This window comes from Acyrthosiphon pisum, chromosome X (assembly GCF_005508785.2).
Source record: "Acyrthosiphon pisum isolate AL4f chromosome X, pea_aphid_22Mar2018_4r6ur, whole genome shotgun sequence".
Classification (NCBI taxonomy): Eukaryota; Metazoa; Arthropoda; class Insecta; order Hemiptera; family Aphididae; genus Acyrthosiphon; species Acyrthosiphon pisum.
Genome location: NC_042493.1, coordinates 7,023,047 through 7,042,347, shown reverse-complemented (window position 1 = coordinate 7,042,347; position 19,301 = coordinate 7,023,047). Strand labels below are relative to the sequence as shown.

General features: G+C 29.7%; 3 protein-coding genes across 3 annotated transcripts in view; all 3 read right to left on the bottom strand.

The window, feature by feature from the left end:
• LOC103308338 (myelin regulatory factor) overlaps positions 1-4,098 on the bottom strand; it is a 197,241-nt gene extending 193,143 nt beyond the window's left edge. The window contains exons 1-6 of the mRNA XM_029485895.1: positions 3,984-4,098; positions 1,901-2,104; positions 1,758-1,831; positions 1,507-1,686; positions 1,199-1,360; positions 875-1,064 (exon numbers count right to left, since the gene is read on the bottom strand). Coding sequence (XP_029341755.1) covers positions 875-1,064; positions 1,199-1,360; positions 1,507-1,686; positions 1,758-1,831; positions 1,901-2,067 — 773 coding nt within the window. The 5' untranslated portion in view covers positions 2,068-2,104; positions 3,984-4,098. The remainder of the gene's footprint in view (positions 1-874; positions 1,065-1,198; positions 1,361-1,506; positions 1,687-1,757; positions 1,832-1,900; positions 2,105-3,983) is intronic.
• A 2,823-nt stretch (positions 4,099-6,921) lies between these two features.
• LOC103310023 (pre-mRNA-splicing factor CWC25-like) lies at positions 6,922-7,620 on the bottom strand. The gene has a single exon (XM_008187011.1). It carries the CDS (start codon positions 7,618-7,620, stop codon positions 6,922-6,924), a length of 699 nt encoding a protein of 232 aa, XP_008185233.1.
• A 7,041-nt stretch (positions 7,621-14,661) lies between these two features.
• Positions 14,662-16,306, bottom strand: LOC107884359 (protein spaetzle 5-like). Its single transcript, XM_029485546.1, has 4 exons — positions 16,235-16,306; positions 16,100-16,162; positions 15,042-15,166; positions 14,662-14,983 (listed from the first exon to the last, which is right to left on the bottom strand). The coding sequence occupies exons 1-4, from the start codon at positions 16,271-16,273 to the stop codon at positions 14,782-14,784; spliced, it is 429 nt and encodes a 142-aa protein (XP_029341406.1). The 5' UTR covers positions 16,274-16,306; the 3' UTR covers positions 14,662-14,781.
• Between the last annotated feature and the right edge of the window lie 2,995 nt (positions 16,307-19,301).

Genomic DNA, 19,301 nt, shown 5'->3' with positions numbered 1-19,301 from the left:
TTCTGAATTTGTAATCATTAAAAAAATAGTTGAATATGCCTAAAAGAAAACAAAATATTGGAAAAAATTCTTTACTATATAAAAGACAGAAGAAACTCAAGAAAAACACATCACGTTGAAGATGATATAATAGAAGAAACAAAAAAATCATCATCAAATCAGAAACAAATGAGTCAACGTACAGAAAGAAGAAAGTCCAAAATGAAAAAAAATTTAGAAATGAAAGCATTTAATTATGATTGTAGTGACGTAAAAAAAAATAATAATAATATTAATCAACAATTTATTATTAAACATATAATATCACGATATATATGCTCAAAAAGAGGAAAACCGGAGATGATCAACTTACATAAAAAAACTCACGTAAAACAGTTATTATTTTATTATTTACTACGTCATTACCAGGCAACAGAAAAGTTAAGATAGATTTTGAACACCATACACCGAATATTAAAAACGAATTGATCAAAGTTTGAGTCATATGGAGTTGGAACATTTAACGGGAAACAAAGTGCACGGGATCAACTAGTATATAATATAGGTAAATATAAAAATTTTTTTAAAACAAAATGAACGCGTTTTATAGGTTTTAAAATAATTGTTGTAAGGTTTTTTCCAAAGTTTGATGGAGCTCTCTCCCATTTGAACTTTTGTAATAGTCACTCTACAGCCAAGAATTTTATAAAAAAAAAAATATATATATATTAATAATAACTATAAACGCTTTGAAATAAACCACCCAAATAAATACCTAACGTGCTAAGTTTTCTACAGAGAATAATTATTATATTTATTGAAGACAATAGTTAATATATAGTAACTATTAATAACAATCGTACAGATTAATGTGCATCAAATATTAAATACGTACAGTTCCTTTAAAGAATGATCGCACAGAGTGTTCCATGACGATTCTTGGAATGGTTGGAAACGGATACACTGAAAACTCGTGTCGTTATACAAACCCGACTCGCAGCTATCCTGGTACGTGTAGCTGTCTTCACTACAGACCGATCTTCCCGACGGTGACACGTGAGTTATGGGTTTTTTCACGCAATTTTCTAAGCATATAACGTGAATATAAGTTATGAGAGTCGTAAGTCGTGCCTATGGTCACTTATTTTGATATACGAGTCGAATGACCATAGCGATGCCTAATACTATATTGTTATAATATCTTCATATCATTGTTTACCGGTTTCTTTTTTGACACGGACGTTGCTACCACCGGTACTTCCTCCAATAATGTCCGCACAAAGTTTTCGCTTCTTTTCCGTCACAGCTACGTTCAACAAGTCCGTGTATTCGGGTTCGGGTATTTCGATTTCCCTCGCGTTAGGTGGCATTTGATTAAAATCTGAAAAAACGGCGATTTTGTAACGAAAACGTCAATACTTTTATTTTGACCGCATTAAGTTAGAGCATTGGGCTTCATCGGATTAGGTCAGATTGAAAACCTTCAAAATTTAGTTATATTATAAATTATAATGCAGCTGTACCAACCTAAATGTGTGACGTGAGACGACGATCCAGGTTGGTTTATCAACAAAGGTTGGACGGACAACGGGTGTGGAATTTTAGTGGTTACGGGTTGTTTCTGATAGAGCCCAGTAGTTACGGGGTTCATTGGTATTTGGCCCTTGTTGGCCGATATGAGACATTGCAAATTAGGCGTTCTTCGATCTAGAAATCGAAAATAACACGACAATGCAACAGTTTTCGGAAACGGATGATATTAAATAAAATCGTCTTACGTGGAGATTGGCCAACGCCATCGGCCGGCGAATATGGTGGCTCGGAGTCTGGCGGACTTTCTGGTAAGTTGTGCCTACGTGAATGAACAATAAAACTTAAAAAACAGTATATTTTCGTAAACGCATAAGACAACTAAACGAACCTGTTGGTGTAGTTGTGTGACTTATCCTTGACAGGCTTACTAGGCAAACTGGCATTGGACAAAACAGTATTACTGTGGAATGACAAGTCGGCGATCGGCGGTATCGATGCGCTTTTCAAGAAAAGCTGAGGTGGTTCTTGTTGATATGGTGTGTTTATTCGAACCATCACGTGATCGTTTTGGTCGACGGTTTCATGAAAGAATCTTTGAAAACAAAAATCAGGTAAGAAAAAAATGATTCAAACGTATCAATATTTATTTCAGGGATGTTAAGGTCCCCTCACACTGCAGTGGTTGCGGTAGTGGTTACAGAAAAATGAGTCCGGACACAATAAATTTTACCGTCACCGCCAAGACAAAATAATTTTACCGCCACCACTGCAGTGTGTGGCATCCTTAAAGGACGCAGCAATTGATTTGTAGGTTTTTGTTTTGAAAAACGTATTAAGTAATTATTCATTGGTCGTAATGAATTGGAACTTTTTTTTGTTACATTACATGACTATATTTTATAATAAAAATGTTTATAAAGTTAATTCTGAAAAAAAATTATACTACAGAAATCTATTATTATATTTATAATATTTAAGAGTATTGCTTCATATTTTGTAAGTTAAAAATTATTTATTGATGGACATAATTGATTAGCGTTACATTTTTCCTTTGGTTAAAGTACTCATTAATTCTTAACAGCTCTACCCAGCCACTCCAAGCCAGCAATTCCAACATAAATATGATATTATTATACACAATAATACTAAGTACTGTATTCGTATTATATGTATCAATGTTGGATTAATTTGAAAGCGAACAAAACAATGCTCAAGGAAAACATTTTCTCAGGGGGTCTCCATTATACAAGTTTTTGTCTTTCATATTATTATTATTATTATTATTATAATGCACTGAAAGTAAATCTAACGCCTAGAGGCTTGAAGCGGCACAGTAATAACAATCCACTGCTGAATAAAATAATAATTATAATATACATTAAAAATGTATAGGACTATAAATAGGAGTATTATAATGCATAATATATTTCATTATTATTATTATAAACATATAGTATACGGTTAATATTTTGTTAGTCGTTCTTACCTATTTTGCTAATTAGACATTTATAATATTATGTTATTTTACATTACTACATTTCATTTAATCAACATGTGCGAGAAATAAAATTAATGTAAACTGAACCATGCCCAGGCACGGATCCAGAGCAAATATATGGGGCGGGGGGGGGGGGGGGGGGACATTTTTACAACACAAATACAATAAAATTATTACAATAAAATATTATACTTTATTCTCAATTTAAAAATGTTGTTATAATAGAGGATATAGGTAATCAATGTGATAGATAAATTATTGATTATTTAATATATAATATTTATATTTATAAAAAAATATGTCTGGGGGGGAGGGAGGCTAGGGGCCTAGCCCCCCTGGATCCGTCCCTGACCATACCAGCTAGCAGCTGTTATGCTTATGCTTATTAATAATATATTAATATATAATATTTAGCATATACGTCTTTGTTAGTTTTGTAATACAGAGAATAGTGATACATAGTGCAGACCAACACCGATTATAATAGTTAGGGCTAGAGCCAGAGAACATCGCATATTCCGAGTAATTATTAACCCAAAACGTGTTAGTCGTGTATCAACTTGCTAATATTTAACTGATATAAGTTGAATACCACGCTAACGTTATATTTTTAGTAATACGTTACTTAACGTTATATTAGTAATTAAGATAAGATCTAAGAAGTAATAAGAGTTTTGTTAGAAATTATTATAATCAGTATCCGCGAAAAATTTGTTTGACAAATAATATATTCCTTGTTAAGTCCTTAACGATAATTTAATATGATAATTATTTATACAATCGATATTTTATTAGAATTCTTTGTTTTAATTTAAATGAATCGTTTGATACTTATTTAACGTAAGATAAACTTGTTTGTTAATACTATTTTATTGTATTAACATAACAGCATAGGTATATTATATAGTATTAAAAATGTATAACATAATATATTATACTCTATGTAAGTAAATATAATGTAAGTTATACTTACTGATTGGCTTCTGTATTATTATTTTGAATGAACTCGTCAGTCAAATGACTGAAATCCAATGCTTCGTTGTCAATACCACCTACAAAATCACTCCTATCTGTAAAAAAAAAATATATATAAAATATAGAAATTGAAAAATAGGTAAGTACTGCTCTATTATATAGGTGCAATTATAGGTATCGAGTATAATTAATCATCGAGTAAGTCATTGTAATGAATGTGTTAAATTTAAATTCAATGATAAAACATTGCATTAGGTACCTTTAAAAATGATTCTGAGCGGAGACGATCTGTCTCTTGTCATCATATTATTACTAAGTATATATTTTGATTAAGCATTTATATTTCTATAATTGTAGTAATACGGTAGGTTTAATTAATCTTGGCCAAAAAAATTGCATCTATTATTTTATTAGTTATTATATTATAATTTATATCATACATTATTGTTCTACATAAATTGAAGGAAAAAACGAAAATTTAAAATGCCTATGAATAGCATAAAAATAGGCGACACATTTTAAAATTATTTTATATCTAGTAAACCCTAATATGAATATTTGGTAAGAACTTCAAGTTTTTAATTTCAACTGTTATTTATGAATTACTATAAAAGAACAAAATACATATTGTCCAATTTTGTTCGTTTTTATTATTTTTTTTTTGTTTCTTAAAGATAATTTGAGAATTACTTACTAGACAATTTTATCCAAGTAAAAACCAGATACAATTTTCTACAAAAAATCTCAATAAAAGTTGAAAATAAAAGTATTTTTACTACTCCAAAAAGTGGTGAAAGATAAACAAAAATGTAAGAAAACACATCATTTTAAAATCAATTAATTCATCGGTGAGCTTAGGATCTGAAATAGGTATATTTTAACCAATATTGATTTTTTTGATTTGATCATCAATAATATGTTTTACTAAATAAACACAAATATCTAGAAACATTAATATATGATTTAAAATATTATAATTATTAAAATTACATACAAATTGACACATGTTTGACGTATGTAGGTACACAATGAAGTACCTGCTCAGAACTTTATTCTCGTGTTATTTAAAAAATTTAATTATTACGTAAGTTTTGTAATAGCGAGAAGTACCTACCAACATAAGGTAGTATAATAATATGAGTAGGAATACATAATATCGTTGTCACTGCTAGTACCAAACCGTAGGTAAGTAGGTTGGTACAACTAATTACAAATATTAAATGAACATTTATTTGAATGCTGGAATTTGAGTAAGTACTTACAAAATATGTGCTGCTTAAGAATTTTCATAAACTAGTGTCATCATTTACAAACGTGCCATTTGATCATTATTGTGGAGGTGGTGGAGAGGCAGAGGAAATGTGACAAATGTAATATTATTAAGTTAGTAATTTGAAGAATAAAAAACATGAAAGTCTCTCTTCTGTATACCTATTAGGTGTCGAGTGAACCTCATGATTGAGTAGGCTGTTGTAATGGGCATTGTGTTGAATTGTGGCTTACCAATATATATTGAACACGAAAAACGATTTTGAGTGGAACGCTGTGGCATATACAAGAGGGGGGGGGGGGTACGCGAGGGTCAAATCCCCTCCTATTGGCTTTGGAGTGTATAATCTTCCATATTGTATTTGATGTGAATTTTGAATTAATTCAAATCATAGTCATTGTTCCTTAAGTAAAAAGTTTTGAGACGGTGGGGGGTTTTCCAATTTTTCTCTCCCATTTAGCTATGACGTCTTTTTTGATCCCCCCCTTTCAAAAATCATGTCTACGTCACTGGTGGAGCGATGTGTCAAACACTCTTTTTAAGGATATTTTATAATCTATTTATATATATATAAATATATAATATATATTATATTTAATATCATATACCAAGGATGGGCAACTCAATGATACTAGAGGGCCAATTTTGAATGTGCGAAAATCTAGCGGGCCAGAGAACATAGAAAGCAAAAAAAAAAACCTAATGTTAACTATATGCCTATAAAGTATAAATAATATAATATTGTTTACATTCAATAGTTCAATACTAGATAAGAATTTATATCTACTTTTTACGATAAACATTATATCGGTTATAGATTCTGAGTGGAACGATGAATGTATTGATTTTACAATGATGTGTGTTTTTTTTTTTATTTTTTTTTTGTGTCTGTCATCACCTTTTAGGTCAGTAAAACTGCTTCGATTTTCTTCAACAGTAACTTTTATCATTGGAAAGTGAATCTAGTTGGTACTTTGGGGGGTCAAAAGTAAAAATTTCCCAGTAGTTTTCAAAAGTGACGTGAAAACAAAAGAAAATTAAGGAAAAACGGGAAATTTTACGCAAAATCGATCTAAAACAAATTATCGTAAATATGAACATGACATTTTCACTGAATGTTTATATTAGCATTTTCTATACATTATTGACATTATGGACATTTTTATTTTCCAATTTTTTTAGTTTTTTTTATTTTATAAATGCCAATAACATTTAATTAATATTCCAAAAAAAAACTTTACATTGGGAGTTCAAAAGTATTAAAAATACATAGTCACCATTCTTTTAAGCATTTAAACTTTTAGCATTTTAAAGTTTGAATTTTGACAAAATACGTAAGAATTACGAAAATGTGCAAATTATTTTGAGTTAAAAATTCATAAACATTTTTATTTTTAAATCTAATCTTTGAAAATTTAATTTCAGATTCCTCATAAGTATGCCTACCTTTATCAAAAAAAAAATGTCTACCTAAAAGTCAAATTGAATTGTTATGAACTTTTGAAGTTCAAATTTTTACACCATTTGGTTTTTTATTTAAAAAATAATTTGGATTTTTATTTACGATTAAACATGTCTGGACAATAAACACGAATTGGAAAGGTGATGTTCATCGATTTAGGTGGAGGACAGACGGGACTCCAAGTCCGGTTTTATAGACATCTCACTAAGTGCGATCTGCTGTGTCCGGTTCAGTGCTATTTGTCGTGGTGCACCTGTGACCTGCTGTTCCACTCACCTCTGTCAAGTCACAGGCTAGACCAGTGACACAGGAACTACCGCTACTTCTCCTTCTCCTCCTTCTCCTCTTCTTGCACCCCGTGGATCGTCGTCTTGGACGTCTAGCTACACACTTACTCCTCCTCCTCCTCCTCCTCCGGCGACGTCCACACACGGCGGCTGCCGTCGTGAGGATGTTACCACCACCACCGCTAGTCGACGAAGCGTCATCTGTAGTCTCTGCATCAGTAGCCTCTGCGTCGGAGTTATCATCGTCGTCGCTACCACTGGGTTGATATGGTCGGCGACGTCGCCGACTGCCTCTCCGCCGCCTTCTCGATCTCCTCCGGGAAGACGCGTCCATCGTTGACGAGTCATCGTCGTCTTCTTCGGTGTCTGAAGCCGTATCGTAGTCGTCTCCTTCGGTACCGCTTACGCTACGTCTCCTGCCCCGACGGCGACGGCTCCTCCTTGACCTACGCCTCCCGGATCGGCGGCCACGTCTCATTTCTACTTGACCGCTAACACCAGCCAAAGCGTCGGTAAGATCGTCTGATACGTCTTCACAATTTCTCTGCGTCACGCATCGTTTTTTTTGTTGCAACTTATTTGCCGTCGATTGCTTTATAGTCCGTTTGTCAGTCATAATAAACGACGTAGTTTGTTCCCAGGATAAAGTTTCAACCACAGACGGCACTCATACGATTTTTAATTCTTCTTTCTCAATACTGTCGGATAAAAAAAAAAGTGTCTACGATGCAACGTTTACATAGCAAACAACGGTGGTCATATTTCTATTTCGGTCAGCACCAATAAAATATAAATTAAATACGATCGTATGACTGTGTAACTATGTATTTTAGTGTGATATATTATTATTTATTAGGTACCTAGGTACATATTATTATAGTTTGACAATTAATTATAGCCCCATACCCAGATATTCTTACAACCACGTCGTTAAAATGCAGTCCTATAACTTTATCAAGTATGATATAAATTATTACTAATTAGGTACTATAAAAGCTATAAGCACCCAGAAATTGCATTGTGACAATCAAAATATTTTCAAAATAATATGGTGTATAGAAAATGGGAGTATAAACATTCAGTGAAATTTTCATTTACCTACAATTGTTCGTGTTTAATTTACAACAAAATAAGAAAATCGAGTGAATATCCAATGTTGTAAAAATATGAAAATTGTTTTTACGTTAAATTGTGCGATCTAGATACAACCGTGTCACAACGAAAAATCAAGTGTTATTCATTTATTCTACCAACCTTACGAGTTCCTGACTATCCGACCATGGAGTTGGGGAATTGACATCTGCACTGGTGTGGTTGTCGCCACTATTTTTCCGTTCCCGCATCGGCATTTCCACACTAGCCAAACATCCATCGCTCCGCTCAGAATCTAAAAAACTCGCATAGCATTAGACTCAACAATTCTTATCGGGCAAACAGATATTTTCAGGCCACATTAATTTATTTCAGGCATTTTTTTTCAAATTTAATTTCTTACCATTTATTGTCTTATAGCTAGATGTGTGGTAACCATTTTTTGATTGGGTGAAGTATAAAACTATTTATTTAGCCTACACATTGGTAGAAGATATTATTAATTTATTATCATACACATTTTATATTCTTCCTAGCTTCTATTGTAAAGTAGGTAGTATCAACCATAAAAATGTTTATTCATTATAATATCAAGTATTTGAACCAAAATACTCCATCTAAGTAATCTTATAACTGAACACAAGTATTATTTTATATTTACACAAATATATCACTACTATAGAAATTTATTTTTTAAACTTATATATTATAAGAACACTTAAGCTTCTTGTTTTAGGAAATGTATTAAATAATATTTTACAATAAAAATTTGCTTAGGTAGTAAATTACTTTTACTGCCCAACTCGTTAGTAATGACATCGTTATCCAATTCTATGAGTATTGATTTTTCAATTGACATTAATATAAATTCTTCTAGATGTTCATTAGTCATTGTGTTCGCAGTCTATTTTGTATGTACTTCAATGTGGAAAAAGATCTCTCACAGGACACTTGAGTAACTGGTAGCGTTAATAGATATTTATAAGCTAGAGTTAATAAGCTGTATGCATTAGAAAATAAGTTGTACTTAACTAGTAATCTATAACAACAAATGGCACAACCTGTACAAGTAGAGTTGCAAGGTTTTAATTGATTTTCTAGGTCTTCCTCTTCTTGATTTTCATCTTCATCATTCATATAATTTGATAAGCTATGGACATGAAATTCATCTTCTAGAGAGTTTTTCAAATACTTCCACGATTTGCTGAAATTCAATAGTTCATCTGAGAGTTCATTTCTTATTTCTTTAAGATTATCTCCATCATCACATTTTAAAAATGGTTTTAATTTTTTAGCCAATGTTAAAAACGCATTTTCAGGCACATCATTAAGAGGGAAATTGTTTGGAGATAAAAGTGATAGGTCAAAATATAAAGAATTATTATTTACAAATCTAGTAGTCATGTTATTTATTATCGTATCTAATACTATATTATATACTTCAGTTGTACATTTTATTTCAGGGGTAACATTGGTAGCAATAAGATCTTCTTTTTCATAATTAAATATTTTCTTTTTCTTAGATATTCTTTTAATTTGAAATTCTGTCTGAATTTCTTCAACAGTTAAATTAAAACAATCAGCCAAAGTTGCAATTTCACTATTAATATTAATTATATACTTATCACTAACTCTTTTTACATCTTCCATACTACGTTGGATATTTTTAAGACTTTCTAAAGCACTTGTTACCATTTGTTGACATTTTAAAAGATCTAGTTTACTTGATTGTAAATATTTTGGTAATGGTCCTGTGATTTGAAATATTTTCATATACATATGAGCTATTAAAATAGTTTCATATTTTAGGAAAGATGAAATAAAATTACTGGCTTTTGATTTTATATCTGGGTTTAAATTTGGTTTTTGTTCAATTTTTGTTGAAGCAATTATAAGATTAGTCAACATTCCATTGTCATCAGTACTATTATATGAACCAAATATTCTTTTTAATACTGTTTGTTTGGCTGTCCATCTTGTTTCACCTATTGAATTAATCGTTTGTGATTATTATACTCATCTTTTTCACTAATTTCTTTCCATATACTCATTCGTTGGTATGATTTTAAAAAAAAAACAACGCAAGAATGGATTAAAGAAAAAAAACTAGCTACTGCAATTGGACTTTTGGTTGCATCGCTAATTACAAGATTGATTACATGACTATAGCACCAAATGTGTACTTGTTCAGGTGCTGGTACACTTAGCCAAGATGTAAATTCATTATATGCCCCTCTCATATTAGCGGCACCATCTATGGAATTTCAAATACAATGTCTTATATTCAAACCAACTATTTCCAATGCATTTTGTAAAAGATTCATCATACCTTTGCCAGTAGAATCAGTGCATGACTTTACAGATATCAATCTCTCATTAATCATTCCATCAGTTACAAATCGCAAGACAATAGAGCATTGATCCATTACTGATATATCCTGCGTTGTGTCTAATAATACTGAAAACATGTTTGCTTCATTTACTTTTTTTGTTATTGTTGATTTAATTAAATTAGAAATGATGGTTATTATGTTATCTATAGTGTAATGACTAAGAATGTAACCAAATTTCCGCAGCCTTTTGAATCATTATCATGATTTTTTTGACTTTTCTTTATGACCTTATTTAAATGTTCGTTTAATATAACATCATACTTGCTTAGCAAAATTATAAGTTCAAGAAAGTTTCCATGATCTAAAAATTAATTATTAAGAAGATAGACAGCTTCATTACTTTTCCCTCTTATACTAAGACCGCGTTTTCCAATCAACTTTATTACATTTATTATTCGGTCAAGTACTTGACGATACTTTTTCACTTCTTCTCTTTGTAAACGTTTTTGGTTGACAAATAATAAACTGCCAATATCTTTTTTTTGGATATGGATAAAGTATGCTTCTGAACAACGATCATGATTTTTACTACTTTCATGTTCTTTAATACGTTGATAAACGTGTCTCCAATTATTAAAACCAATAGTGAATATATTATTTTCAGTAGCAAATTCTAAACAAACTGAGAAGTAAAGTTTACCTTAATTTAAGTCATAAGTACACCAAGTTCTTAAAGCATCATTTTTTTTAAAAAAACTTTCTTATAATCAAATGGAAGAAATTTTGCTTGATCTATAGGCTGAATCGGATGAACATTAAAGAAATAATCTAAATGATTGGGCAACGGTATTTTAAATTAATTAATTAATTATTTTCATCACACCAGGACCAGGCCACTTCTTATATAAGCAAGCCAGGCCACCAGACATTGTCCCGGTTGGCCGGTGGGCCACTCCGTCCCTGGCATGAGTTGACATGTTAAAGATATAAAGATACCTTTGATAATATGTTTAATTAGCTATAATAACAACTTATGAGAAACCTTGAATTACATTTTGAAATTTTTTGACCAAGCAAATATTTTAGTCGATATTTCTAGAAAGAAAAACTCAAAAATGTTCAATGTCGATCAAAATTTCAAAATATTTTTCTTTATGAGCTATTTATACAGACATTTTTAATTTTTAGTTTTTTATAAATGCTAATAACATTTTTTAAGTTGGGTCAAAAAGTTTGAACATTTAATACAAGGTTCCTCACAAGTTGTTATCATAAGAATTTAAAAATATTAAAGATACATTTGCATGATTTTGTTTTATGAGCATTTAAAGTTTAAAATTTGACATCGTCAGTCAGAACGCAGTTTTTTTATGGCTACTTTGTGATCAAATTTGGACGAAATTACATATTATTAAATAACCAAAAATACATTTTAGAATTTAAGAATTTTGAAAGAATCTTAGTTATTTTGTTGTAGTTTTATACTTTTATAATATTAATTCAAATTACCGGCTATCGTATTAATAATAAGTAATAACAATGTTTCAGCTCAGTTTGTAATTAAATAAATATAAAAAAAATGAACTAGTGGACTGTATAATTGAATGATAATAATTTTGTATAATAAACACTGTCTTAAGGATACCGTGGTTTTCTGTTTATGTCTAACAGACGCGCGATATAGTATTTTTAGACGTGTTTTTTTTGCCAAACATTCTAATTGATCTATTGAAACGATAAGATTTCTGAAAACAGATTTTAATTTTTCGTCAAGTCTACTTGAAATCGACTTTCCCACATTTTTGATATTATCCCATAAATTCTTAAAAATGTCATATTCAAAAAGAGTATTTAAAAATTCTGGTATTTCAATTTTTGGAGAAGTTAAAATCAAAAAACAAAAATATGGTAAAGTCGATTTCAAGTAGACTTGGTGACAAATTCAAATCTGTTTTTAGAAATCTTATCGCTTCAATAGATCATTTGTAATATTTGGCAAAAAACGAGTCTAAAATACTATGTCGCGCGTGTGTTAGACAAAAATAGAAAATCATGGTACTTATCGAATCCCCTTAATTGTATTAATAATATGTGGTTATTATATTACGTCGCGCATATTGACCGGCATTGTCACCGACGCGTCGTTAAGATCGAACTGGCGACCCGTGCCTTTTATTTCCCGAGCCATGGCAAGATAATAAATACTATCTACTTGTCACGATAACGATGATCGTCGATAATACTTATTACCTGTACATTGAACAAACAATATAATTATAATATAAAATATCCACACTGACAAACTGTTACCGCTCAGAATCGTTTTTCGTATACAATATTATATCATTGAATTCAAATTTAATACCATCCATTATACAGTGACCAACTTGTTACCTACTGTACAAAAAAGTGACATCCATTTAGGTACCCACCTTTTTAATATTATATCCAAGAAGAGCTTTGGAGTTACGGGAAATGTATTTTTGTTTGATGTAACGCATAGCTTTTTTAACTAGTTTATCACTAAATAATTTAAAAATTCCATGTATTGTAAGGTTTACAAGCATTCAATAATAATATAATACTATCATAATATTTTATGTTTATACAGTATACACCAACACCAATATGTTATTATGTATTGATCTAACGTAGGTACCCAAATTAATGTACCTGAGTTCTCGCTACTACCATACATTTAGCTCAAAAGACCTTAAGTTTTGACAAATTTAAAGTTAGTTCACGGTGTCCGATTTTTATTCTCTATAATTAAAATTCTCTATAGATCGTACGGAACACTTTGTAAATATTAAATCTTATAATATTATTGTGAACATTAGTTGATTAGAAATTGCCTAAATGTTGCCCCTTTAATAATATACGTAGAGATGCCCCTTAGCGAAATTAATAATAATATCATTAGTTACTGAAATAAATGTATTAATAGAAGCGTGGTATTACCGTTCTTTTGTGATTATACCCAATACTAAAGTGCGAAAAACGATGGTTTTTTTAAAATAGACAATCTGTATAGTACGTGTGTGCGTGGGATGCATGTGTGTATGTAGTAAATGACCATTGGTGTGAGTGACTTCCCTGTACCCTAGATAAGCGTGGCGCACTCGCACTTGCATGCACATGTCACAACAACAAATTTATTTCATGGTGAAATGTTGTAAATCATAGACCTAAACGAATTCCAACATACCGACTTGAGTTTTACACCGATAATAATTTTAAAAACAAATTTTGTTTTGCTGTTCAATCAACTTTGGAATCTTCGAGTTACATTTTTAATTTATTATTATTAAAAAGAAAAAACCTCACTTGAAATTTAGAAAAAAAAACTTGTAGGTATTCTAAAAAATTTTAATGGACATAAATAGTTTAAAATTTTTTTTATTGTTATTCTGATTCGAAGGATTCAAAATAGACTTCATAATAAATACAAATATGTTTTCAAAATTATTATAGAAGTAAAACTCAAGTTAGTACGTTGGAACGACTATAGGTCTATTTTACTCTAAAAAGCGGTAGTGTGGAATCCAATTACCCCTCCCATTGGAAATGTGTACGCCACTGTCAGCCCGCGTAACCAAATGCAACCATTTTATACAGAAAAAGTACTAAACTCTACTAGTTATTTCTTATTTTTACTATTACTAATACAATGTGTAAGATGTAACCAATGGTAGCTAATGAGAAGTATGAATGTAATATTTTTTTATAATGAGGTTTTTTTTTGTGTAGCTATGTCATCACTCAACGGCTGATAAATTGTTTCAATCGTCAACTACAATATATTTTGTAGTAGCAAAGAGGAAGAAGTTAGTACTTTAAGGGAGTAATAAGTAAGAAATTCCTAGTCCCTACTTATACCTAATAAATAGGAAAAACAAAAAATCAGGGGAAAACTGGAAACTTTACGCAAAACCAGTTTTTGACAAAATCTATTTTATTTTGTTACTGTTGGAATAATTAAAAAATGGATGACTGCAGAAACTTAAAATGTTTACAAAATATCCATATTACCTAGTACCTATGTTTTTACTAAACTATAAAAATAACATAATTTTAAAAATATTTTGTTGATTTTAGATATTTGAAATTGATTGATATTTAACATTGATTATATTTATTATATTATTATACTAAATTATAATTGTTTTAATATTTTATAAACAAAATATTTAATAAAGCTTACACAATTGTTACATTGTGTTATAGACATATTAATATAAAGGTATACTTGTATTTTTGTTTAACTATCTTATTTTTTTAATTTGTCTCGTAAGACACTTTCTTGTTTCTTTTTAAAATTACAGTTTGTTTATGAAAAAACTTCGGTTTTCTTAATCTCCACCTTTTCTTGTTAACATATCTTCATTTATACCATACATACACTGACAACAAGATGGTAACATAAAATAATCATAGTAAAATTGATATGGACCTTGAATGGACAATAATCTTTTGTAGATATATTTTTGTACGCATCTTGAAACGTATCCATATGGTAAAGTGTCATCAAATCGGCACGGATCTCGAAAATCTCTACAAATTAATAATTAAATTAATTCAAAGTCTTGAACATTGTTAATTTGATACTTACATGCATTTCTCCACTACAATTCCTTGTTTAATGAAAGATTCACTGCCATTAATTGCTGGAGCTTGTACAATATAGCGCCATTCGTTTTTTGACGTAAGCCCGGCTTCTGGATATATTACTTCTGACTAGAAAATATTTCAAGTTAAATACAAATTTAATGTTAAGTTTTACAGTAATATACTTTGTGAAATAATAGTACAAGATGTATAAAATTCATACAAATATATTTAATGTCTCGACTTGAGTAAATCCTTTTCATTAATGGAAAATGTAAGTAATTGTCTATCTCTTTGCAAAATAGTGGAAATTATATGGTAATGTTAAACTATATAGGTATTAGCATTAAATATTAATCAAATAAATAATGAGCATGTGGAAAATAAGTGGAAAATAACTAATAAGTAATTACACTTTTTCTGATGGGAACAATCTATCTCGTGTTTTTATGAATGATTGATAACCGCGATAATAATATGGTGACCTAGATTTCATAGATCCAATTGATAAGACGCCATTTTAAGGAATAAGAAAATATAACCTAGGCCAGAAGTTCCCAAACTGTGGGTCGTGACCCAAAAGTGGGTCGCGATTATATCTTTGGTGGGTTGCGCTATATTTTAAAATACCTAATAGATATTTTTCGTTGAAGTTCAAATTCAGTTTTTCGTTAATCGTTACTGGTGCGGTAACGCCGGTAACCCAAAGCATCGAATAATGATAGCATTTCAAATAAGGTGCCAAAAGTAATGAAAAAAACAAATTAGAGAAGCAATATTTTAGGATATTATCATAGTTGTCTATACCTCTATACGACTATAATATAGCCTATAGGCAATAAGTACATATTACATAATGGTCATAATGTAATATTGTAATAAATAAGACAATTATTGACGAAATATGTTGGAACTTCAATTGTTTGCTAATTATAAAGTGAAAATTGTTTTATAAGTACTTTTGCAGCATTAAAAAAGCATTACAGTAAACACTCGTATTTATAAGATAATAAATAAGACTATGTGGATAATATTAATGTTAGTAGATAGATAGGTACTTACTCTTGACTGACAAAATGATTGAAGTCCAACATCTGATAATATTCTTGTTTCAAAATCATTTACCTAAATTAATATAAATGCAATTATATAATTTAAAAATTAGATAGGTATCATAATATAAAATATTGTTTATACTTCATCCTTAGCATATTCATCATAATAAGAAGTTGACATAAACTTGCTGGTTCTAAAAATCTTGTATAAATCTTCTCTATAAACAGAGAATTAATAATTTAAGATAGATTAGATTTTAGGTTGGTAATTTTATTCAGTGTTTAGGTACCTTGGATAATTTTCAACTTTGATGCAAAAAGTTTCATTCAATGAGCATTTCTCAATTACGGTGTTTTCAGGTATGAAAGTATTGATTTTAATTTTCTCATCAGCCGAAATTGGAAAAACAATTGATGAAGAGTTCGTCAAATTAGCTGTTGGTAAAACTATATCAGCTCTCATATTTTTAATACCAGTAACAGAATCATTTCTAAAAATATATGATAATTTTAATGATGATTAGCAATGAAATTTAACAAATTTTTATATGAATATATATTAGGTAATAGGTTTACTGCGTTATAACTATAAATGAAAATCCAAAATGTTGTTCCACGCTTTTTCCGTATTTGTATTATTTATGAGCACAATAATTGAAAAATACATAGGAACAACTCTACAAATATTATAGCAACATGGAACACATTACATTTTTTTATTTATGTTGTTTAATTTAAAATGAACTTTTATACTTATACTATAAAGTAAGGACACTTAACTAAGAATTATCAGTCGACTTACTTTTGATCTTCCTTATAACTTGAAGTAGTCGTTGTAGTTCTATTATCTTGATTAACGGAACTTGTTTTTTCGGGATAATCCTTTGTAGAAGACCATTCAGAAAAATTGTATTTATGTAATATATAAATGTGTTGTGCTGTGGAATTAGGCCACTGAAACTATAAAATTACATTTAATTAAAAAGGACGCACCATTAAACTCCCTAAGCCTAAGGTGTTTAGTATAGATTATAGGCAATTAAATGATCTTTGAAAAAAATTTAAATTAAAAATATATTTATATGGGTATTAATTTAAAGTAGGTCATATATTGAGAGTCGTCTTGTATTGATGACATTCGATTTGCCTCACAAATTTAGGTTAGACCGTTTTTCACTCAAATTGCCTCCCACGCAAATATAAATTTTTAATTAATTTATCAATAGTTATACGTCTACTATCGATTATTACATAAATTTTCATAATCTTCAAAATATTATTTTTAAGACACAGGTACAGTATATCACAGACAAATTAATTTGTTCAATGCAATTATGTTTTCAATCACTGATTATCAGTTAAACATAAATCCATCCTCTCCAATTCAACATAGTAAGTTTCGTTTGCGCAACTGTTAGATACCATAAATAACACGTTTATACTTGTACGTGTACGTGCTTCATTTTATAAATATAAACGTTATTAGTGAAAAAGGCAATTTTATTTGTGTCTGTATATACTATAATAAGTAATTGAAATAATGGTTTTATTTTCAACTTCAGTATCTTTTCCTGAGGGGAAGTGAATGTAATTGAGGAGGTCAAATTCCATAACTTACACTGTTCAGTAGCTTAAAAAAAGCGCCTTGAAATAAAAATTAAGAAAAAAAGGGAATTTTCTGAAAAAAATCTATTTTGGATTTTGGTGTAACTCTAAAAAAAAATACCATAGATACATGAAATGTTCACTGATGTAACGGTCAATTTTTTTGGTCCCGTCGAATGTATCCTAGTGTTATTCTACCTCTGTAGGACGGGCACCTCTAAATAGCGGTCATTATTTACAGTCCCTTCGGTGACCGTTATATGGAAGTTCTACTGTATAAGCATCTTCTATAGGTATACCATAACATTTTCAAAATATTTTAACTCATGTTAAACTTTTTGTAGGCATATGTAATTTTCGAATAGTATTAGTTTTTATTAATGTCGATAAAAAATGTACACTCGGTCAAAACACTTAAAAGTGTTAAAAAAAAGTTGCGCGTAAATCCACAATAGGTTTTTATAAGCGTCAAAAGACAAAATATAATAATATACTTTAGAAGTTTCAACTACCCACGAATAATATTTTGAAACTAAAAAGGTGAGTAAGTGGATGTCACCCTGCTGTACGCCTGTACAGTAGGTTACAAGTGGGTCACTATAATGGATGGTGTTAAATTTGAATTCAATGATATAATATCATTGTATAAGAAAAACGATTCTGAGCAAAAACGGTCAGTCAGCCTATGATATAACCAAGTAGGTATATATGATGATATTATTGTGAATAAAGTAATTTATATTTATATAAGCTATTGGAATCTTGTTTTAAATTTTCAATCCTTAGCTATAAAAGTTGAAAGTTTTATAAATTATTAACTACAAAATAATTTATTACATTTTAAATTTGTTAAATATTGTCAAAATTCGAACTTTAAATGCTTATAAACAAAAGTTGTGTCTATGTATTTTTATATTTTTCAACTGCTATTGTAATAATATATCAAGAGCTTTGCATTAAATTTTCACGCTTTTTTACCCAACAAAAATTTTTTTATTGATATTTATAGAAAAAAAACTAAAAAAATTGAAAACTGACAATGTCCGTAAACAGCTCAAAAAGACACAAAATATTTTCAAAATGTTATGGTATATAGAAAATGAAAATATAAAAATGCAGTAAAATTGTCATGTGTCTATAGTTATTCGTTTTAGAATAACAATAAAATAACAAAACCGCTACATGAGAAATCGAGTGAATTTCCAATATTGTAAGTTGGAATTTCAAACGCTTATAAAAATTTTATTTAACTTGCTTTTAGACATTTTTTTTTTTTTATGATAGGCAAAGTTATGCCTATAAAAACCGATTTTCCTTAATTTTTATGTTGTTTTTCCCGGCGCTTTTGAAAACTATTGGAAACATTTTACTTTTTACCCCCCAAAGTACCAACTAGATTCATTTTTGTATCAGAAAAAAATACTTTTGAAGACAATCCAAGCCTTTTTACTGTCTTAAAGGTGATGATAGACACAAAAAAAAAATAAAAAAGGTGGGCAAGTGAGTGTTGCTATGCTGTATAGTAGGTTACAAGTGGGTCACTGTATAATGGATGGTATTAAATTTGAATTCAATGATATAATATCATTGTATAAGAAAAACGA